The 23340-nt window shown below is 35.0% G+C and overlaps 2 protein-coding genes across 7 annotated transcripts in view; one reads left to right on the top strand and one right to left on the bottom strand.

Annotated features, from left to right (window-relative positions):
* Positions 1-506: 506 nt before the first annotated feature.
* On the bottom strand, positions 507-14258 carry ST13 (ST13 Hsp70 interacting protein). Its single transcript, XM_058191762.1, has 12 exons — positions 13998-14258; positions 10648-10705; positions 8916-8985; positions 8712-8782; positions 8157-8223; positions 7718-7802; positions 6627-6737; positions 6237-6339; positions 5747-5863; positions 3938-3989; positions 3348-3454; positions 507-1885 (listed from the first exon to the last, which is right to left on the bottom strand). Exons 1-12 carry the CDS (start codon positions 14105-14107, stop codon positions 1757-1759), a joined length of 1080 nt encoding a protein of 359 aa, XP_058047745.1. The 5' UTR covers positions 14108-14258; the 3' UTR covers positions 507-1756.
* A 186-nt stretch (positions 14259-14444) lies between these two features.
* XPNPEP3 (X-prolyl aminopeptidase 3) overlaps positions 14445-23340 on the top strand; it is a 31507-nt gene continuing 22611 nt past the window's right edge. For 2 of the 6 annotated variants that reach the window (XM_058191756.1, XM_058191758.1), the window contains exons 1-3: positions 14445-14960; positions 17567-17683; positions 21085-21483. In XM_058191756.1, the coding sequence (XP_058047739.1) occupies positions 14900-14960; positions 17567-17683; positions 21085-21483 (577 nt within the window). In that variant the 5' untranslated portion in view covers positions 14445-14899. Of the gene's footprint in view, positions 14961-14992; positions 17684-19114; positions 19176-19224; positions 19365-21084; positions 21484-23340 lie in introns of those variants that run through there. The other 4 variants (XM_058191760.1, XM_058191759.1, XM_058191761.1 and 1 more) reach the window with 4 other exon arrangements.

The following is a 23340-nucleotide window of genomic DNA, read 5'->3' as shown; positions in this document are numbered from 1 at the left end:
AAATATTATTCTTTAGAAATTATGTAGCTGCAATATGCAAATAATCCTCAATTTACAACCAGCCATTTAATAACCGTTGTTATGACAGCCTTATGAAAGGTATTTTATGGCCTGTAAAGCAATTGTGGCCTTCATAAAATGATACACTGTGCCTCCTTAACCGCATTACAACTAGTCACATGGTCACATTTGCAATGTTTTTTGCCAGTTTCAGGCAAAAAATCCATTTGGGAGAGTGGAATTGGACTTAATTCATTTAATGACCACTATGAAAAACAGTCTAAAAATTAGGCCCAGTAATGTGGTGCCCTTGCTTATGATTGCAATGATCTATGACCAGAATTCTGATCCTAATTGCAAATCATAAGTCCAGGACTACTTATATTCATTCAACAATCCAATTACATTTTCCTTAATCAAAAGGAAGATTTCTCCTGATCCATGGAATACAGACAAAATTGTGAATATTACCTCTCATTAATTAATTGTTGACAGATAAACCAAGATTCTTCAAAACCAGTCTTTATTATTTTAAAGGCAACTAGAAGTATTCTCATAACTATTTCTTAAGCAAAAATGAAGTCATATTTCCTTTCATTTGACAAGATAATTACTATATGGGTTTTATTTTAAGAATATATTGAATTTCTGAACCAGTTGAGATTTCATTAAAAACAGAAAACATACATCACTTGTGGATTCAGACAAAATTACAAGAGCACAGAACTGGAAACATTCAAAAGCCTTAGAAAAAAAAAACCTAATTATAACAGCCCCTCCAACATTGAGCAGATAATTAAAAAGGTAGGGACCAAAACAAGATTTGTGTTAGCCATCAGTAAATATTTCATAGCAAGGATTTCAATGAATAGTTTTTGTTCTTCCTTTTGCACCATATGTATTCATATCACATGACATTAGAGATAGATGGTGTATATACCTTTCTAATGTACTGTCTAGGTCATTACCATTTATCAGTTATATTTTACCTATATTCTGAATTGTATAATGAATATTACATGGTAATGGGAACCACTTTGCTTCCTTCCCTCAAAACAAAGAAATTAGTCATATTCAATAGCAAAATCAGTACAAATAACTAAAGGGCTCCCAATCATTCAAGTAATTAGCTTACTGGTGTTGATAAAATATTTGCTCACTGTGACATAGATGAGTAGTGTGTTAATCTGCTCAACACTGATTGTAGAGTTTCCAGCCTCAGTATCATTTGTACCAATATAGTTAAAGCCAAAGCATGCAACATTTAGGGTGCTTCTTTCCAGTGCAAGGATATGATCCAAGAAGAGTTGATTTCAACAGTTTAAGTAATTCTTGTGAATTTAAAAATAGAAAATGAATTCTTCCAATTAAAATAAAAACAGTGAGCCTAATTTGTGTTAGAAATTAAACAGTCCAATTATCCCAAACTATCATAAACAGAACCATCATTCCTCCACTCCAAACTTTATCCCCAACCACTCTATATTTTTGGATCTACTAAGAAATAACAATTATACAATTTAAAAACAAACTGTTTTCAGTAAGAAAATTAAGGGCATGGTAGAAAGGTAAGGTGGTTTTATGTGAACCTTTGCATACAGTTGTGAACTAAGATTCATTTTTGAAACAGAGGAAAATGGATTCTATCCAGAGCACCCTAGTTCTCATTTGAGAATTAGCAGTACAATGGCTTGTGTTATTGCGAGATATAATAAGCGATCAATACTTCCCCCATGTCTTGCAATGAAAAGAAATTTTATGGTTGACTTCCAAATTTGGATGAAAGTTTGCCAATGAGATTCATGACTTTAGGGTTATTCTGGTATTTTGACATATTTGCTGGATTCTGGGCAACATCTTGGAAAGCTGCCATTACTTCTGGATCCTGTAAAATGAGGAAGGATTGAAATGTATCACTAGGATAGTATGATGCGAGTTTTTATATAGTTTATGGTTCAATCCATCATAAAATGTATAAAGTAGAAAAAGTACAGTAAAATTAATGTACTAAGCAGTTTGTTAGATTATATCTAAATCATTTCATAAACCTGAAAAGCAAAAATCAGTACAAGAAACTACAATTAAACTAAATACAACATGCTATTTTGGATCACCTATCAAAATTCAACAAAGATCTAACAAATCCGTCCTCCAATTGATCTGGACACTGATGTCTTGTATGAATAGAGGGATTATCAAATAAACTACTACTACACACATGAAAGACTAAGAGGAGATGAGGTGACTAAAACCAGGAATAATAAATGCTAGGAAGGGATTTATCAAGGAGAAAGGACTGAAATTGGGAGTTTCACAGTGGCTACTAATATAAGGATGAAAGCACCAATAAAATAAAAAGGCTATGAGAAGAGCTGGCATAGAAAATTGTCAAACTAGCAAATACGTAAAACTAAAGATGTGCCAAGTTGTTATTTACAGCTAGGTATAGAAGCAGGAAGAAAATATACTGTACCTCAGTAAAAAAGAATAGTGAATATTGCTACAATATGAATCTGTCCCTCAGAAATATATGCAATTTATTATTCTAATATGGATATTGTAGTTTTTAATTGGAGACAACTATCACAGCCAAAATCTGTTCTACTTATAAATCATTCCTTTGCATCCAATGTTTGGAGTCATTGCTTTTTACTGAAGGTAGCTATGCAATCTTGTGACATGTTTCTAATGTAAGGTTCAGAGATAATGTTGGTATCCATTAAACCACACTGCTATGTATCTGCTGTTTACTCCAATTCAACTTCTATATCTTGTTATAGCCTTCTTAAAATATACCTCAATTATGGGATGCATTTTTAAACTGCATTAAAGTGGGAAATTATTGCTGTTTTGTGGAAAAAAAACCTGACTACATAAAATTTTAATAACAAACATATCAGTTATTTAGAGCTGATTAATTATTATAAACCATACTACCGGAAGTCACCATGAGTCAATTGCAAAAGGCAGCATTGCTTGGAATAGCTTACATCCTGCAATGATACCTTTAACACCATAAAACAAGAACATCTGCCTAACCCAGGTCTTTGAAAAAGACTCAACAAGTGGGTAAAAATGCCAAATCCAGCCTAAACATCTGCTGACTGTGTGACAATCTATAATAACAATTTGTAAGAAGGATGCACCTTTTCTTTCCAGTTAACTTTTGTTTTCAAAATCCTACAAACCCCAAGTTAGTAGAATGAATCAATGAAAAACTAAAATAAAAATCTCTGGAAATAACAAATACAGTAGTGCAAGAATCTATAGCAATTGGGGCAGGAGTTCTTAAAAAGCAATCAGAATTCTTATGTTGTAGCAGCATTCTTTTCTCAATTGTTCCTCACCTGCATGGCTGCAAGAACTTCAGGGTCACTAAGAATTTCATTGAGACCAGGCATGCTTCCCATTCCAGGCATGCCTCCCATTCCAGGCATGCCTCCAGGAAAACCACCTGAAAATATAAGGAGTATTATTATAGAAAAAGTATTACAGGAGACTACATCTTAGTTACATCTTTATTATATAATAATCCTGTTTTATTTAAATTTCCAGAATACTCGAATAGTTGTTAAATAATTTAAGATAAATTTTATTTCTCTAAAAGCAGCAAAATTTTGCTACATTATGGTTGCTAATAGTTCTTATTAGAGAATAGTACTGTGTTATTCATTTTATTGGTTGTATTTTTATTGCTCAATGACTGAAATAAAGTTGTCTATTTGCCTATGTTTTCATGTTAACACTGTTTACTATCACAACCTTGGATAACTGCTAGTATTAGAATATTTTATATTCAAACATCAGAAGTACAGCACTTCCATATTTGTTTGATAAATCCAAGTACAAAAAAATAAAAGAAGTAAAGCAAAATATTATGATCCCATAATATGAAGCTCAAGTTTCTTCTATAAATGCTTTTGAGATGAATACACACCTGGGAAACCACCAAACTGAGGTCCTCCTGTCTGCCGGCGAGCCTCTTCTTCCTGCAAAAATGAAAATATTTACTTGGTCTCCAATAAGAATATTCAAAATCCACCATTTCAGAGATGGAAACTTCTATTTTTCCTTCAAACCTATGTCAACCCAGCCATTCAGGAGTGGTTCTGGAGTTCACTGGAAATAAACCTTTTTTTCCATTTGTCCACATTCAAACAAACCAGCATGTTAAATGGTAAACTATTTTATAGGTAGTCTTTGACTTACAACCGGTCATTTAATGAATAAAGTTACAATAGCCTCAGAAAGGATAAAGTATAGTTGAGTTTCCTCATTATGTTAATTTACAACTGAACAAACAACCTTGTGATATTGTGTGAAGTAGAAATCTGACTGTTGGGTAAGAAGCCATTTTTATGATGTTTGGGGAAACAGAGACTTTTAAAATATGAAATTAAGTTTTCCCAATATGTTATTCCTGTAGCTGGCACAAGCTACCAGCTCAGACCTAAATACAGATAGTATTCAACTTATGACTGGTTGCTTAACCATTGTTCAAAGTTATGATGGACCCTCCCCAGAGCTACTTACAATTTATTTTTAAAGTTACAACAGCTGCACCCGTCACAATCAGATGATTTCATTTTGTGTCCTTAGCAATTGGCTCATCTTTATGGCCATTTGCAGTATCCTGCAGTCAACCAACAGTGATTTGCAATGTTTTTTGCTGGTGTTTGGTGTTTACGTTTGGCTTCCAGGAAAAAATACATTTTGGGGAAAATGTATTCATTTAACAAATGTAGCATTTGCTTAATGACCATTGCAAAAAATGTTGACAAAACAGGTCCAGTCACATATATAACCACAATGATTTATGACTGCAATTCCAGGCTCAATTACAGCCATAAACTGCATAAATATGTATGCATTTTTCGGCAAGTTGCAGATATTATTAATCCACACCAATCTCTAGGGGCAAAGAAAAACTTTAGTTGTTGTCACGAACAAAACAGGAGGTGGTTATGAAGGAAAAACAATTGGGTACCACAGTTAAGAAATAAGAACATGCATTGCACAGGTCTCCTGAATTTCTGGAGGAATCTACAAGGATTTGGAAAAGTACAGTATATGCAAGCAAGAGCATTATTGCTTCAGTTATCTGTTTCCCTACATATTCTTTAAATAGAAACCATCTAGCCATGAAACTGCATTAGAATTTTCGCTTTTTATTCATCTATAAAGTACTAAATTTTATTGTTTCTTGTGTTTATAAAGCAGGAAACTTTGCTCAGTCGTTTTTTATTCCCACTTCAACCTATATCCAAGAATTATTTTTTCTAGATATAATCTAAAAACACTTTTTTCTGAGGTCGCTAATTATAGAAGAGTAGCAGCATCCTGTGGTCTGTCTGGAACACCAAATATTTTTAAATATAAACTGTTCTTTTATTTTTTTAAAATAAAGTTTGCTCTTGTTTAAATCTATTTCCCAAATGGAAGGAGCAGAGCTGACATCCCTAATCACATACCTCTATACTATAAGACCAGAAGAATATATTATAGAACCTTTTTCATTTTCCTCCCCTGAGTTTTACCTATTAATTATCAGAAAAAACAGCACAGCCTTCTCATACATTGGGATTAAGGAGAAGATGCCAGGTGAGGAGCTCTTGGAAGACTGGTGGTGTCTTCCAAGACTGTCTAGTTCCTAGACAGATGATGTGTCAGGGTATGAACTCGTTTGACATCTCCAGTCTTTCCCTCTAAGGGCTCAACTATGCCACTATGTTTTTCAAGCTCTTACCCTTTGAGCTCTCTCATGTTCCTCTCGGGCTTTTTTTACTCTTTCCATTCTTTCTTTAATTTCTTTTTCTTCACGCTTTCGTTCATATTTTCTTCTATGTTCTGCAATCCTCTGAGCCTGAGGTACAAGATGAATAAAATTATTTGTCATGTATAGTATCATTTATACTATATAATTCTAGCATTCTACAACTATTTTTAGTTTATATTATGTTAATTCTCTCAAGAATTGTAGGCCTATAATCAACACTAATTCTTCCCTTCAACAGTTTTACAGCTCCAAAGTATCTCACAGAATTGTCTTAAATTTGGCAATACGCTACAGTCTTTTAGATGAAAATTACAGAACCACAATATCCTTACAAAACTGGAGTTTTTAAAAAAAATCACATAAAATCAGGATAGCGTTTTAGCACAAATTCCATAAAATATCATAGAAGTGAAATCGTGACCTAAGCAAGAAGTGGTCCAAATTTTCATTCATTACTTACACGTGGCTGTACTTCCTTAAGCATGGCACTAGCTTCTTCATCATAATCCAGTTTACAGGCCAAAGCTAGATCGTGTGCAGCCTCTTCCCAATGACCCAGCAGCCTGGCAAGAAAATTATTAATTCCAGTCAGCATCATTTGAGACAATGTTAAAACCACTTTTAAATCATGGGTATAAATAAGTATGCTTTTAATTATGTCCAAATATCCTTTAGTTTCAAGTTCTGCATTTATAAAAATTGAAGAAAATTAAAAGTTACTGTGTAACATGTAGTAGAGATAAAAGCAACACATCTTAAAAGCTTTCTGTTTAACCTAGAAAGTTTTTAGTTTCTTCAATAAGATGATTAAGATATAAAGATAGGAGGGTTGCTTCGCTTTGTTTTTTACCTGTGAGCTTTTCCTCGCCATTTGTAGGTCTGTGCCGAATCGGGATTTATCTGAATGGCTCTATCACAATCCCTAATGGCAGCATTTGGCTTCTGCATTTTCACAAAAACACTGTCAACATGAAAAGCATACATTCTTAACTAAAAATAAATAGAATATCATATGCTTTGCAGCCTAATACTTTTAGCAACAGAAATAAAATACTGTTCAGCTCAATACACTTATAATTTGCCACAAAATTATAAGCACTTTCAATACATTTTGCATTTACCCTATTTAAATATATCTGAATTATCAAATGTTCTTGTAGAGTACCATTATACAATTGTTTAATATTCATTAAAATTTTCTGATTCCAGGATCACTAACAGTAGGTATTTTTAATGACATTAATCATTATGTTCAATTTTAACTTGAGCTGCCACAAAGATATGCCATATGTGGCTCATTCCCATTTTTAGTAAGCCCTGAATGCTATTGTAACTCCATATAACAATAACCATTACTTGGAGGTTTACAGGCTCCCAAACTGGAGATAATATATAGCCACTGTGATTAGAAACCATAAACAGTTATTGTAAAGAATTATATAGGAAACAGACAAGAAGCAGATAGCAAAATGTTCCTTAAATCCTGACAAACAAGATAGTATTTGGAGAAGATTTTGGCTGGCTCTTCCCTCATTCACCAAGATATAAGAAAGAAGGTAGTTAAAGCACGATCAGTATTGTAAACTTTTGTTCTTATAGCCTAGCTACAGTTACAATCTTCCCATGGAAAGCAAGGTATACAAATGCACCAGTATTAAAGAACAGAAAAAACGGTAACCAAGATAAAACATAACCTTGGATATGGCTATCAAGAGAAAAACGGAAGAAAGCCTTTGTATTCCTAAAAATGCCAAAAATGATTATAATAATTATAAAAATATCCTGTTATTTCAGAATGTAAGTATAACACAAATTTTTAAATCATTTATTCTGTAAGAAACTTTTAAAAGTCTATAAAATAATTCATAAACACAGTCCAGATTATGCTATCTTTATATTAGCTATATTTTATAGTAGAAATATTCAAATGTAAACTCTCACCTGGCTCTTTTGGCATACAGGATAGCCAAATGAGGATTCAATTTGATGGCTTCTGTGAACAAATCAATGGCTTTCGCAAGTTCACCTGAAAATATAAAATTTTAGTGAAAAAGAAATCCATTTTAAATGTGGAGATCTAGAAATGTGAAAAGAAAAGAACTGATTGGACATGATGTATAAAAATGACTTAGAAAAACAGAGACTCAAGTGGTGACCTTCCTTGGTGGCTTTATCACTAACTTCTTGCAGGAAGCTGGTAGAAGTCACATGACTGCAAGATGCTGCAACTGTCATAAGTACCAGCCAGAACTTTAAGGATCAGTCTTGAGTAGCATTATAACTGAACAGTTGACAAATGAAGAGTTGTAACCAAGCACTATCTCTATGGGTGTACCTCATAAAAACGATAGAAAGTTGATATAGTATATATAAAACTGACCTTCACTTAATGCATGCATAGCTTCCATCTTCTTTTCATTGGCCTGGTCCATCATTTCTTCCGTAACCTAAAGAAAACAAAGGCAAAGAAACTAGAATGCAGATCAAAGCTGTCATACTTTCAGGAAACAGTTATCTGGATTTAAAATCAGATGGAGCATTCACATATTACATTTAACCAAGAGTTGATTAGTACACAAGTGTCTGTTTTTGGGCTGCAAACCAACTGCAAATGATTTTACAGTTTAACATGTCATCTGAACATAGGTTAAAAGATATTGCTGCCCAAAACTGACCAGATAGCATTGCTTCAAATAAAAAAAAGTCATGGTTATATCTTTTGGTTATTTCCATTTCGACATATTCGTCAATAGCAAACCTAGCTATAGATATGCTTAGATGACACAATTAGCAAAAAAAACCCAAACCATTAAAATGTTCATTCCTAGCGGAACCAAAAACAAGAAGGAACTAACAGTTGCACATAGGCATGTTTACACTAACTGCTTTATTGATTAAGTGTGACACATAGATTCAGAGTTCCAAGCACTATTACCTCAACATTTTCATCTCCCATTGCCTGGGGTTCATCACTGTCTGGTTCAATTACTCCTTCATTATCAATTTCTGCAAAAAAATAAATAAATACAAACATATATTTCAAATAAGAAAAATTCAACTAAGTTCAGAATAAAAATTTTATTCTATTCAGAATAAAAAATTGAATTACATCAAAGAGACTGCAATACTGGTCACTAACCTAAATCACTTTCTTCACTTTCAGGCTCAGGTGGTTTTGGTGGTTCTTCTGCCTTTTCTTCTGCTTTTGGCTTAAAAAAATTAACTAATTAGTAACATCCTCTTTTTCTCATAGAATGTCATGTCTATTTAAATATAAAAAAATCAGGGAGTAAATTTCGTAACTATTGACACAGAGACATTTCTTGTGAGAGATTTTAAAATAACCATAGGTGAACTCATCCAAACTGTGATATAAAATTATAAAACATCTGCTTGGCACAGGATAATGAAAAAAACTCTAAAATTCAATTAATTTAAAATCTGTGTGGATTTGGAAACATATATAAACACAGAATGAGAGGGAGTATTGAAAAGTACCTCTGACCAATAATATATTTAAATTAGTTAAAGATGAAGAACAATTCATTGGAGATTCCTCTCTCAGAATCTCCTTTTGCCAGTGGCCGAGAGTGAAATAATTCAATTAATTATTAGATTTAAAGAATGGCCGGTATTATTACTTCCAATGATTTTTGCAAGGAAGATGACTTTCCATAAGCACACAAATATGGTTAATGGGGAGTGGGAAGATGGGAAAAAATTAAAAAACAAACTAGGAAACAAAGTGTTGCTGTGGAATACCCTCTATCAGGAACAGAAGAATCTGCTTGAGTAGCAATGTATTTACCTGGAAGTACTATTTTATACAGTGCTGTGTGACTATAGAAAGAATAATAGACACAAAATTTAATGATCAGCACTATTTCCTATTTTTCCAATATGGGAAAGATAAAGGATCATGATATACAATACGATGTAGGATCACAGGAAGCAAAGTTTCATGAACTACACCAAATTCTGAAGGTAAATTAAGATTGCAGGAAAAAATTTAGAGTTCTTATAACGTATTCTGCAGGGTAAAGTTACATCCAAGAGAAAATAAAATGGGAAATGTAGTCAAAGCCATCTAGAACCTTGAGTTTAAGACGCGGGAGCTGGATCCGGCCCGCAGGATGCTTAGATCTGGCCCGCAGTGCCTCTGCCAAAACAAACAGCAAAAACAAAAGCAAAAACAGAGCTCGGGAAGGCTGCAAGTGGCCCTCCCAAGCTCCGTTTTTACTGGCAGAGGATTGCAGGAGGCCGTCACAGCCTAAAACGGAGCTCGCAAGCCTGTTTTCGTTGGCAGAGTGCTCGGGTCACCACAGGCACCGACACGGGTGACATCGAGCTAGCCGTGCCCACCCTGGTCATGCCTACCCCAGCCCCTAGAGGTCAAACACTGAATGAAACTGATTGACACCCCTGAACTAGAGGATATTGTATTAGCTATTATAAATATCCCACATGTGGGAAATTGCTAAGAGGTCTTTGTAAATATTGTGATCTGCTGTCTCTTTAACAGTTTCCATAATGTTATCTTTTTATAATAATAGATGGATGGATGGGGATATATACATATACCTGCTTTGTTTGTATTTTACCTCTGGTCTTATGGCTGTAATAAACTTTGGTAGACTTAGACTTTTCATTACCCTTATATAAAGATTTATTTATATATCTCACATTTAGAGTAATAGGAAATCTGAGTTACAAGAGTTCAGGGCAAGACATGGGGAATGAAAATAAGGTGAGGTTACCTATCAAACCTGTCGGAACATGTGAAAAAAAACCCCTTCCTTTGCAGAGAAAATTAAAAAGGGCAATATCCCCTTTTTAAAGTATTGTACATTGTAGCCAAGCTTCTTTCTTACCTCATCAGTTGTTTCTGTTGAAGTTTTGCAAGGAGCAGGTGGTATTGTACCTCCCATGCTTTATAATCAAAAGGAAAAACACCAATTAAAAACACCATTAAATATGAATATAAACACTTTGGCTTAAATTAAAGCATTATATGGAATCCATAGTAACTTGTAGCAAAGACCTGTTTATGAGTTCAATAATTAGCAGGGCAAAAAAAGTTTTTTTGCTTTGGATAGATTGGATCTAGTTAGTTTTCTAAACTATTTTTCAGGAATGCTTTAAACTTCAATATTAAATTGTTAGGACAGAGATCTTCCCACTTTAAGGAGAATAAATTACACTCTCATTTGCAGCCTTCTGATCTAAGAAATATGAAAAAAATATTTAGGGGTGTTTTAAGAGGATCCTATTCTAAACCTAACCCAAAATATTTAGGGATAATTATTGTGAGCACAGAAAGTTATTCTCTTTAAAAGTGTTTAATTCTGAACATAATAGGGGGAAATACTATTAAAGAAAAATAAAATGCACATCAATCCCAAGTACTTTTCTAGAGCAAAGGGTGCTGATGCTCAGATACACATTTAACATTTCTGTATTTATCCCCAAAACCTTCACTTTGCCCACCTGTTTGCTCCAAAAATGCCCAGCAAAAATGGAGTGAAATTGTACCTGTGCCCTATTAAATTCATGACATGCCACATTGCCTCATCTAAAACAGGGGTGTCAAACTGGCGGCCTATTGGCCGGATACAGCACAAGCAGGCCACACCCCAGCCCAGCTCCGTCAAGGGGAGAAACATCACGATACATCACATGACAGCAACGTGATGCTAGAATCAGTGTTTACATTTTATGAATATTTTCTAAAATATAAAGATTTGCTGTATTGCATTATTTTCCTTTCCCTTTAAAAATATCATATCTTAAAAATGGTGTTCAATTCAAATATAGCAACTTTTGTTTCAAGACAATTTTAGGAAAATTATTACGTGCAAATATATAGTATAAATCTTTGATTTGCTCATTTTTTAAGCTAAACTTTCATAAATATATTCATGTTTATGGCTCATTTATATGCTAAATGTGGCACATTTAAGACTATAACTGAAAACTGGAATCTACAAAGGGCTAATTGATAATCAACTAATTCAGAATTATCTCACAATCTGCCCCAAAATCTTAAATCATGGTTGTCCAACCTTTTGGCTTGCATTGAGTGAAGAGGAATTGTCTTGGGCCACACATAAAATATATAATAAAGTTAATTTATATAAACAAACTTTTTATTTTTATTATCAGGGCCATATTACCAGCTGTCCAGGGGTACAGGTTAGATCCACCTATCTTCAACAATTTAGATTTGTTTTCTATTATTCAGCACCTTCCCGAATGTTGCTCCAGTCATGATGGTTAGAGATTACACCACTAAAACCCAACAAATCTAGAAGACCCTAGATGGGAAAGGCTGAACTAGCTTCATCACTTTAGCTACAGCCAGAAATATAATGGAAAGCCTTATCTACAGCACGGCTCCTCAATGCCACTTTGAAATCAATGTTTTTGCAATGTCATGGGGCCATTAAAGACTTGCTGTTCCATTCTTTTTGTAGAACCAACATTACTTTATGAGGTTTGTTACTAGAATACAAAAATGTCCTTGAGAGTCTGACTGCTCTCAAGCTAATGTGAGACAACTAAGAGATAAGAATCCTGCTGCAGTAGGCTGTAAATCCAACATTCTATGTTGTACAGAAGTGAAAGTTCATAAATCTAAACTGAAGTGATGGCATTCTCTGACAGTCACAGTATATAAGCCATGTAGCCTACAATACAGAAGATAGAACAACTGGCAGTATTAATGGCCACTAATAGCATGATCTTCCATGAATCCATCCAGTGTTCTATTAAAACTATGCAAATTGTCATTACCATAAATACCAGCACTGAATTCTACAGTCTTTCCTCACAGAGGAGCTATTCTAACTCCTTAGTTAGTGTCAAAGAACAAATTGGCATTTTGAAAAAGTGGCTGCATAAAGTAAAATGGGTAAACCAGCAAGGGCTTTAAGCAGAGCGCCTTTATAGCTGTGAGGAAGCTCATTTCCAAAGCATTATTGACTTACGACCATTTGTTTAATGACCAAAGTTAAAATGCACTGAAAAAGTGGCTTATGACCCACTCAGCATTCCCATGGTCATGCAATCAAAATTCTGGTGCATGGCAACTGGCTTGTCCATGGTTGCAGAGTCCCAAGGTATCTGGGATTGCCATTTGCAACTTTCCGAGCAGATTACTGACAAGCAAAATGAATGGGGGAAACCAGATTCCCCATACCACATGATCTGCTTCATGACCATGGCTTTAAAAGGTTATAATATTGGCCACAACGCAACCTCATTGCTTAGTGACAGAAGTTATGGGCACAATTTTGATCATAAGTTGAGAATTGTATAGCATTTGACCCCTAAATTCTATACTAGGCTTTAGTAAATGTTTTATTGCTTATTATGGAATACATAATTTGAGAAAACTACTTTCTTTTCACATAGAAAAAGATAAGTTTCCTAAAGTTAAGCAACTTTAAAGTCGTCTTCCTCACAGAGAAAGGATTTAAGAAGAGGGGGGGGAAATGAAGAAATGTACTTAAGATACCATAGTTTGTTGTGTGAACATATTGGAGCACTAACCGTGATAATCACATTATAGCTCCAGCAACTGACTCACAAGACTTTTTTTTTTGCACATAGATATGATACAGAAAGCTTTTAAAATATCCTTTCCTTCATATAAAGTATTATTTATCAGGCAAACCATTTGAGTTCTAAAAGTAGGCAAATTAAATAACAGGGAAGATCCTTGCGAAAATCTTAAACCTTCCTAGATTTGAGGGGGGTGTGGTGTGGTGTGTGAGTTGAGTAACCGAACAGAGAGGCCAGGTTTCAATGATACGACTAGGCCTTGCTACCAAAAGCTCAGTACTCCATTCCCCAAATCGTCTCTGATTTGCTTGAGGCAAGTTAAAGGCGTCAGATCAATAAAATCCTTCAACCTCTAAAATCTACAAGTACTTAAAGTATTAATAACTCTCTGTAATCCAGCCGCCCTTGTTTCTCAAGTTCTACAGGCGACCCGACGAGAGACAAAATTCACGCCGCCCCTCAAAGGAAGACCAAAACAATTTCGCCCCAAATATTCACCAGCTCAGGACCGACCCCAACAACTTTAACTACGGGGTGGGGGGGGGAGCAGGAAGGGAGGAGAGAACCGAAGGGGCAGCAGTCAAAGAAGCGGGAATAAGTGCCGTAGCCCCACCTGCTTTCCGCTCGGGCTCCCCAGGTAGAGCAGCTCCATGCTTACCTCTCTATCCAGTCGCGGAAGAAGAGCAGTTCTTCGGAGTGCAAGATGGCAGAATTCTGCTTGCAGAGTTTCACGAAGGTCCGCAGCTCAGTCAACTTCTGCGGGTCCATAGCTAGCCCTCCTCCTCCTCCTGTCACGCAGCGCTTGGTGCTCCCGCCGCTACAGCTTCTCTCCAGGAGGAACAGCCGGAACTCCCAACCTGCTACCCCCCCTCAAGCAGGCCTTGCCGTCACGCGCCGCACAGTGCAACGGCTCCCCCACGCCCTCTGGCAACCTTCCCGTGGGGGGGGGGGAGTGACTCCCGCTCTTGCCGCTCTACTCTCCCCGCGCCGCCGAAGCTCCTCCCCTCCTGCCCTGTCTTCTGACGAACCGCCCCTATTGCCCCAGTTTTGGCAGCGGGGTCCAGAATCTTCTAGAAATGAAAGTGGAGTTGCCCTCGGTATTGCCTTTTTCCGTTGCCTTTGGACTCACGCTTTTCTCCTTCGATTCAGTCCATGTGAAGATGCCAGTTAAAACTCATAGCAATGCGTTTACTGGCTCTGGTGCATTCTTAACCGCGACGGTGGGAAAAAGGCGCGAATGAAGCACTTTAACAAGTAGGCATTTCTTTAGTTGCCTAAAGTATAATGACTAGTCACTCGCCGAAACTCAAGAGGCCAAATACAAAGTAGCTGGTTACAATTGAGGGTGACGTCATTATGTGCCGACCTGGTGAAAGCAAGGTCCTTCAAACGTGCGAACTCAAATCGAGCTTCAGTGTAGCTGGCCATGCTTCAGGGTTGGGGATCAGGAAAGAAAGTGTTAGTGCGAAGTGGAGGAAGATCAGGACTTGGGGCGTTGCGATTTCTTCCGAGATCGCCCCGTAGTGTTGAATACTCTTCTTACAGGCAGGGAGTTCAGCTATGGTGTGGTTGCCAGCTCAGAGGCTTATTCAACCTGTAAGGGTCAAATGCAACTTTTCAGGTCAGAGACTTAATTTGATTATCCATAAGAAAACAATTCTAAAATTATGGGCGAAAGCTAGTTATTTTAGGTACCCCCTCCACTTTGTATATGTTATTGTATATACAATAAAATAAATTTTTACTGTCTCAGTTTCACACTATGATACTTAATGATTTCGTGCTAGGGTGAAAAAAAATACACTGAAGATCTCGGTAGTATTATGGAAATCTCTTATTAAAGAAACGTTTCTTTTGTTTAAAATAGAAGTTTCAAAAACTGGTCAATTTAGATTTCAGAATTGCTAACAAAATATTACCAGATCCTTAATTAAAATGAGGTTTTCAATCTCAATAAAGAAGAGGAAAAAAGTGATTGTACATTTTTTACTGGGTATCAATGAGATTGGTTCAGCTGAAATACATGTTACATGCCTTGTGAAGTGTGTTACGAAATAAGATATAACAATCCCTAAGTTTATTTATTTTTTCAATTTTTATTTAATCTTGGAGTTGGGTTTTATCTTTGGAATTTTAGATATAGTTTTGAGCCTATGTATGTTTATAGTGGAGCAAAACTCAAGGCATAATTAACATGTAAACTAAAATAATGTTTAAGTGCAACTTAAGCTAATATAACTTGTTCTTCAAAAAAAAAAAAAGTCCTAGTTCACGGATATTTGTGAATTGGGCTACTGAGTTGCATCCTAAACATACTTCCAAGTAGGTATATAGAGGATTGTAGTCTAAAACAAATTAATTATTTTTCACTTGGATGACTATTGGCCTTATACTGCAATCCTTACCTAGCTGTAGAACCTTTACATTATGTGGGATTTCTTTGGATTAACATCTAAAAACAGAATGCATAACCGCAAATTATTTATATTTATAGTTCAAGCATTCTGTGTTACTAAGTGGATTTTTTTTTTACATTCAATCATGCTCTATTCTTGGAGACCACCTAGATAAGTCCCTGCAGTTTTCTTGGCAAGTTTTTACAGAAATAGTTTGCCATGACCTCCTTCTCACGGCTGAAAGAAAATGATTGGCCCAAGGTCACCCAGCTGGCTTTGCGTGTAAGGGGTACCTAAAACTAATTATTTCCTGCTCTCTAGCATGATACCTCAACCATTACACCAAACTGGGTCTCAAATTTAAGAAATTTATATTGAATCACACGGTGACTCAAGGCGGCTTACAGAATATAAAACCCCATATAAAAACAATAAAACTAATAAAAGAAGAGTTCATATAATAAATTAATATACTAAAAATGGATTTAATAAGCCTATATTCTGATCAGCCATATTAAATAATACTAATTTGCTTGTTTCCACTGAAACAAAGCCTGTAGCACTCTTTTTGGCTCCAGAGTAGAAAGATCTAAAACTGACCTATTTTGTTTTGGATATTTTTTAAGAGTGCATAAATGTAAAGGGCATAATGGCTGCTTTAAGCCTTTTAGAGATTTAAGATGCTCTGCTTGTCAACTCTTATAATTTTTAGACTCTGGAATATGATTAAAGGTTGCGCTCTGAAAATTGGATTGAAAAAAGTTTTAGTGTCAAGTAGCAATCCTATTTCGTACTAAAGAACAGAAACATTGCTATTCTTTAACACTTAATGATTAATTACTTAACGGTAATTATGAAAAATAGGATAAAGTTGCTATAAATAAAAAGTTATTAATATCACTGTTTTCTTATATAAGATCCCATCATTGTTATCCCTATTAAATGTCATTGGAACAGAAATGATTATTAGAAACATAATTTCAATATGTAATCTTTGCATTTTTTGGAATATCTCAATGGTTTATCATAAATGTTTTAGCAATATTTAAACTGGAGATTGGATTATTTGTTGTATAAATGCAAATACAATCAGTACCATAATTATAGCATTTGCGACCATAGTAAAGGAAATAAATGCTAAGGTCAGAAATGTTATTTTTATTTTTAAATTTAAGCTTTTAACAGTCATCTAGAAAGTTAAATATACAACATAAGAACAACTGTTGATAAACCATGAGTAAAAGAAATTATAGAAATTCTTTATAATGACACTTTCTCTCCTTCTCTTCAATTTGTTTTCCCATCTGCTAACCTAAATATTAGTACTTTGCATTGAACATTGAACATTGAAGGTTATTGTTAGTATCTAAGTAGTTATGTTATGTTATTTTTGCTTAGTTCAATAACTTTTCCTAGACAGCATAGTGTATTCCAAATATTTAAATTTGCCTTGCTGTGTGATTTGTAGTGTACAAGAGAACCATTCCTGGAAAAAACATTTTTAAATTTTCGATTATGAACTTTTTGCAAAACCATTCTGTCTTGACCATCATATTTATAAATGTGAATATATACCTCGCTTTTCAGCCTATTCCATCAGTGATTACTTACATCAATAAAAACACAAAAGTATTAGACAAACAATTAGAATCAGCCAATGAAATATATTAAAATCTTATTCTAGAACATTCATGGCTTTTTCATCTTAATATTAGCTTTAAAGCAAAAAGAGATGAGGAATGTTTGAGAATGGCAAACTTCACTTTGACTCTATCACAGATTCAAATGGGAAAACAGTTCAGTTTGATACTATTCCGCTGTTTCATTTTAGCCTGCAAGTTTTGTTTCTTTCGGAAATTATCCATTCAACCAGTTCAACAAAAGAAGATTCCAAATAGATATCTAGGCCAGCCTAGCCCTTTCACACATCCGCATCTTCTTAAGCCAGGTAAGGATGCAACTCTAAGTACATTTACTGTAGTGAGAAATAAGTGTTCAGAGATATTTAATCCTTGACAAGTTTGCTTAATACTACATTACTGACACTATCCTTTAACATCTCACTTTTTAATAATTTTCTTAAAGAACAACCTGGGGGGAAGAGAATTTTATATCCTTCAAGGAATTCCTATTTAGAATGTTTTATGTTCCAGATAGAAAATACTTCCTAAAATTCTACTCATATTCTCTTAGATGTATGTATTTGTGAGACAAAAGTATCAGATAAATCAGGGGCTTCCCAACTCCAAGTCTGCGGCCCACGAAGCCCCATCTGCTCATGTGTGGGATCTAGTGCATGAAACCACATACCGCAGGTCTGCGGAAAAACCGTCCTCCATGGGACCAGCCCCTGGCACCCAAAAGTTGTGGGTTGCTGATACAAATTACCCAATTGCGGGTAATGCTAGCAAAAATTTCTGTATTTGCAACAGTTGGAAAAAGTTACAGTGATTGTTTTCCATCAGAAGAATTGTCTCCTGTCATAAGAACTACTCCCAAAATTACAAAATCTTGTTGAGAGGCTTTTTTGTCTGTCATCAGATTTACAGAAGGTGGACATGAGACAGAAACAGATGTGCTACTTAGGCGTGGAAATATTGAGAAACTAGACATTCTTTACTGACCTTCAGAGGGCCTGTGAATATAATTTTTCTTCCATGAAGATTTTATTTTTTTTATCAATATATTTTATTTTAGCTAAGCATTTTGAGTGGTATTTTCTTTTTGAACATTAATTTTTTATCGTGTGACACAATAGCAGATCAAAATCAGAAGTAAACAACTGTAGTTGCTTGATTCAAATTTATAAATAAGGCCCAGGATCATTAGAAAACAGAGAAAACATTCATCAGTGTGTCAGGTCTGAATTTTGCATTTTTCTGAACTCAACCTTTTGCTTCATATATAGTATATTTTATGACATTATTTGTCAATAACTTTGTCTCTCCAAACACGTAGCATGATTTTATAACTTATTGATAAGCTATCCTTTTAGTCAAATTCATTATTAAATTTCTTTAATAATTAAGTTTATAAAGAATCCCGTGTTTTTGTTGATGTGCACTATTTAATTATCTTTTCAACTGTTAATTTATTTAGATGTATGCTTCAGTAAAAGTCTGTGTGAGTACTGCTAAGTAGCTTTTGTCATTTCAACTCTTTAGAAAACTCTTAGATTTGGTTGTCCTTTAACCAGAACAATTCCATGGTTAGGCCAAAGCAGTTTCTTTATTATATTTCCTCTATTACCAGTCCTCTGTCAGAGTAATTGCATTCTCTTGGAAGCTGGCAGATAAAGGCTTCAAGAGTCTTGCCTCTGTTGCTTCCTACCACTGAGAGACTAAGCTAAACTGCTTCTTTATTCTTTCCTCTACTCTAGCCAGAGATTCCACCACATCTTTAATATTTGAAATGTGTGATTCTCTATGAATATTGATTAGGTAATTATAATGGTATATCAATGCCACTCACATTTTATTTGTATTACAGAAAATTTCACTAGCTGGCATCTGAGTAGATAATGTGCCCAGCATTTGTCCTTCTGCACAGTGGAAAATGTCTTATTTTCACCTTGTCTAGTGATGCTGCTGCCCAGCAACTAGCTTAGGTCAGCAAATTGCTTACTGCAAGTAGGTTAATGTTTTTAAATTAAAGTGTGTACTGTGATATAATTTATGGAAGAAAAAAACTAAACAAAATGTTAATCTAAAAGTATATCTCATATTTTTAAATTTTCGCTTCCTTTTGAAAAGGATTGGATAATTTTAAAAAATGGATAGTTATCAGGTAGCATTATGCTGCTGTTAAAGATGGGAAAGAGTCTGGTGTTTAGTTGAACCAATGTCTCTTCCTAAAGAACACGAGAAGTCCTACAACATCAATCCAAAGTCCCTCATTGTGTTTCCATAGTAGCAAGCAAAGTGCTTTTAGGGAGATCCATATTTAAGGCATAAAGGCAGCAACCTGTCCCTGCAGTCGGAATTCACTATCATATTCCCTCTGTATGAACTTGTAACATGTGTGACAAATTTACAGATACCCTCTCTCTCAACCACCTACTTGCATTACTGCTGACTGTTTTAGAAGTCCCACAGTCCTCTGCAATTGTTTGGAGGACCATAGTCTAGAACATGGGTCATGGCTGTGGCCCACTACCAGGCCTTCAGCCTTTCAGAACCAGGCCTTGGAAGTGGGGGGCAAGCGCGCACACTTGCATGCATCCCCACTTGTGTGAGCAGCAGGTGAGTGTGAGCAGCATACACATGTGTGCACCACCCCCTCTGCCGTCCAGAGCCAAAAAAGTTGGGGAACTCTGGTCTAGAAAATATTACCTCTCTTTTTTCTCTCCCCTCAATTTTAAAGAGATGTTTTTCTCATGGGGAGAATATGACTCGGGGGCATCTTAGCCAGAAAAATATAAAGAAAAACGTTTTAAAATACAGGCTAACAACCTTAAGTACATAATACGTCCAGGTTTAAGGCAGATATTTACATTTTAAAAAGGTATCTTCAAATGATAGGGCATATAATAAACCACCTAGAGTAGCTCCATGGTAAAATGGGCAGCAGATAAATGTATTAATAAAAATATTCATTATTGTATGTGGAACTAAGTCCTTTTGATTCCACTAAAACCTTTTGTTAGATTTAATTACGATTCAGAAAGTATAATTCTCACATTTTTCAAGTGTTAGCTCTGTTCAATTTAATGGATTGCCTTTAATGGCTTTAATAGATACAAATCTGGTTTTTGACTGTTTAAAAAAACGTTCCATTTACAGTCAATTTTTGTGTGTTTAGTTCATTTTTGTTAAAATATTTTTGGTTTTGGGGCATTGCATTCATTATAGATAGGTTAGATTATAGATTATAGTTAAATTAGATTGAATAATTAAATCTGAAGTACTGAGAAAATTCTGTAGTACTTCTAATCTAATTCTTAGATACGCAGCTTATTAAAGATCCTTTTCTAATTCAGTACTATAAGCTTTGCATTTCATGGAGAAGTTATTCCTAGGTAATGAAATATCCATACTGCTATCAAAACGCACAGTGCAACAAGCTCTGCCATCCTCTGTTCAATGTGCAAATGATATAAAAAGGTATTCAAGTTTACATTTCTTTGTTCCTCTCTCCCAGTAATCAAAACCAACAATTTTTGTTACCAATAATAGAGAAAAAATAGTTTAGAATTGAACTAGGAATGTGGAGACATGAGTGCAGAGAAAATGAATAGAAAGGAGATGAACTGGAAAATGTAAGACCAGTATCAAAAAATTGTAAGGGTTGAGCAGCATGAAAAAAAATGGTTTCTAAGATAGAAATTGTGTTTTTGAATTCTATTCACAGGAGAGGTAACACCAGGATTATCACAAGTGGAATATGCTCTCCGTAGACACAAGTTGATGGCTCAGATACAGCAAGACGTGCAAGGGACAAATCACACAGTAATTCTGCTTTCAAATCCTACCTATTACATGAGCAATGATATTCCATATACCTTTCACCAGGACACTAATTTCCTATATTTGTGTGGCTTCAAAGAACCGGATAGTATCTTAGTGTTGCAAAGTGTGCCTGGTAGATCTTTGCCATATCACAAAGCTTTACTATTTGTTCCAAAACGAGATCCAAGCCGAGAGTTGTGGGATGGGCCACGATCTGGCACGGATGGAGCAATGGCTCTCACTGGTGTAGATGAAGCATATACCATGGAAGAGTTTAGACATCTGGTATCTAAATTAAAAGGTATGAAAACAAAATAGATTTTGCACTATATGAAATAGGATGATATTGAATCATTTCAGCAATTTGCTGTCAAGTAAAGGACATAGTTAAGATAGAAAGCTAGATTCATGCATTGCATTATAGGTAGTCCTCAACTTATGACCATCATTAAGTCTGCAATTACAGTTATAAGTTACCACAGTTACTAAACAGGTCATCATGTGCCCATGCCCAATTTTACAGCCTTTTTGCAGCCATCATTAAGTGAATGCAGTCGTTAAGCAAATCCATTGTTTGTTTTTTGCTGCAAACCAGAAGTAAATGCTGAGTTCTAGCAAAAGTGTGTCACATGACCGTGGGACACTGCAAATGACTAAATGTGGGCCAGTTGCTGAATGCTCAAAATGCAGTCATGTGATTGGTGGGGTGGGTATCAGAACTTGAAATCCAAGTCGTAAGTACATTTTTTCAGATGTCTTTGGTCATAACTTTGAACAGTTAACCAGTCGTAGGTTGAGGACTACCTATAAGCCTTAGAATGGGTTGGATTTGCCTTAATGTTTGAAATCAACAACTGTGGTTCATAAAAGATAGTTCATGGTAGGCATGTTATATGAATTGCACATCAATTATTCAGTGATCTATAACTAAGGAAATAATAACTTTATTATTTAATTTAACCCAATTAAAATCCTGCATTCCTAGCTTGGCATGTGCCTTTATAGAAAAAAAACTAGAATATCATAATTTCAATAGAGAGGAGGGCAAATTTGGTTTTGGATTTTAATGCAAATATTAACATGCAAAGTTCATATTTTCTGAAACTCTACACAATCTGAAAAACAGCATTAAGTGCCCAACTAAATCCTTTTGATTCCTTTTTGATTGAAGTTTTCATTTCAGAAATACGTACAAATGTTTATTTAATCTTATTCTAGGTTGCCCCAATCCCAAATGGCTTTCTATATCATGGGTGTATTTAAGGGCAAGGTTTGTAAAATTTGTGAATAGAGACAGACAGACTCTGGAGAGTCTTACTTTGCCCAGTTTGTGGCCACATGATAACTGTTATGCAACAATGAAAGTTTTCCAAGTTTGTTGGGCTTATATATCTTTGATACACAGAAGAAATGATTACTACAGAACTGTAATTAATTTATTGGTCTTTTGTTCCAAAGAGAACATTTAAGTTCTATTTTCACAATTTCTTTCTTTAAGAACTGTTGTAGTAGAGTCATGTATATGTGCAACATATTGAAGGTGATAAGTAACAGGGCTTAGAAACAGTTGTTTGCAACTTATAGTACTGTTGCTTCTCCTGATTAGTGCACAAAAGAAAATAGCTTTCGTGCACTAAAGGCAGAAAAAATAATTGAAAATAGTTTCCTAATTAGCTACTCAATTTTGAAACCATTGCTTTTGTGCAAAAGTATATGCTTCCAACTCTTTCAAAGGATTTGCACAGTCCTGCTAGGTATTTTGTTTAGGCTGCATTCTTAAGAGTGTTAAAAACAATATTTCTGTGTCCACATGAATGAGAATGTATTCTGAAAGGAAGAAGCTTTGTTAAAATTATTGAATAGAGATTCATAATCTACAGCTCCAGAGCCATATGTGATCTCTCATAGCCATGGAAGTGGCTCCAGTGTCCTATTGAAAAATATTATTGCTGATCTTAAATTGTTAATGCAATGGAAGTGGACAATATTAAATAGTATAGGAATAACTAATAGTTTTATTGTCCATTGAGAATAACTACCGTGTTTCTCTGAAAATAGGACATGTTTGGATAATAAGCCCAATCAAACTTTTCAGCACATGCGATAATATAAGCCACCCCCGCAAAATAAACCCCACCATCAACTACTTATACACATG

This window comes from Ahaetulla prasina, chromosome 7 (assembly GCF_028640845.1).
Source record: "Ahaetulla prasina isolate Xishuangbanna chromosome 7, ASM2864084v1, whole genome shotgun sequence".
Classification (NCBI taxonomy): Eukaryota; Metazoa; Chordata; class Lepidosauria; order Squamata; family Colubridae; genus Ahaetulla; species Ahaetulla prasina.
Note: the sequence above shows the minus strand (reverse complement) of the source record. Positions and strands in the feature narration are given on the sequence as shown.

Excerpts from the sequence above, each read along its gene's own strand:
- ST13 (XM_058191762.1), bottom strand. The coding sequence starts at position 14,107 with ATGGACCCGCAGAAGTTGACTGAGCTGCGGACCTTCGTGAAACTCTGC. Across the intron at positions 6,340-6,626 it reads TGGCGAGGAAAAGCTCACAG|GCTGCTGGGTCATTGGGAAG; the intron begins GTAAAAAACAAA and ends TTTTCTTGCCAG. Across the intron at positions 3,455-3,937 it reads TCAGTTTGGTGGTTTCCCAG|GTGGTTTTCCTGGAGGCATG; the intron begins GTGTGTATTCAT and ends TTATATTTTCAG.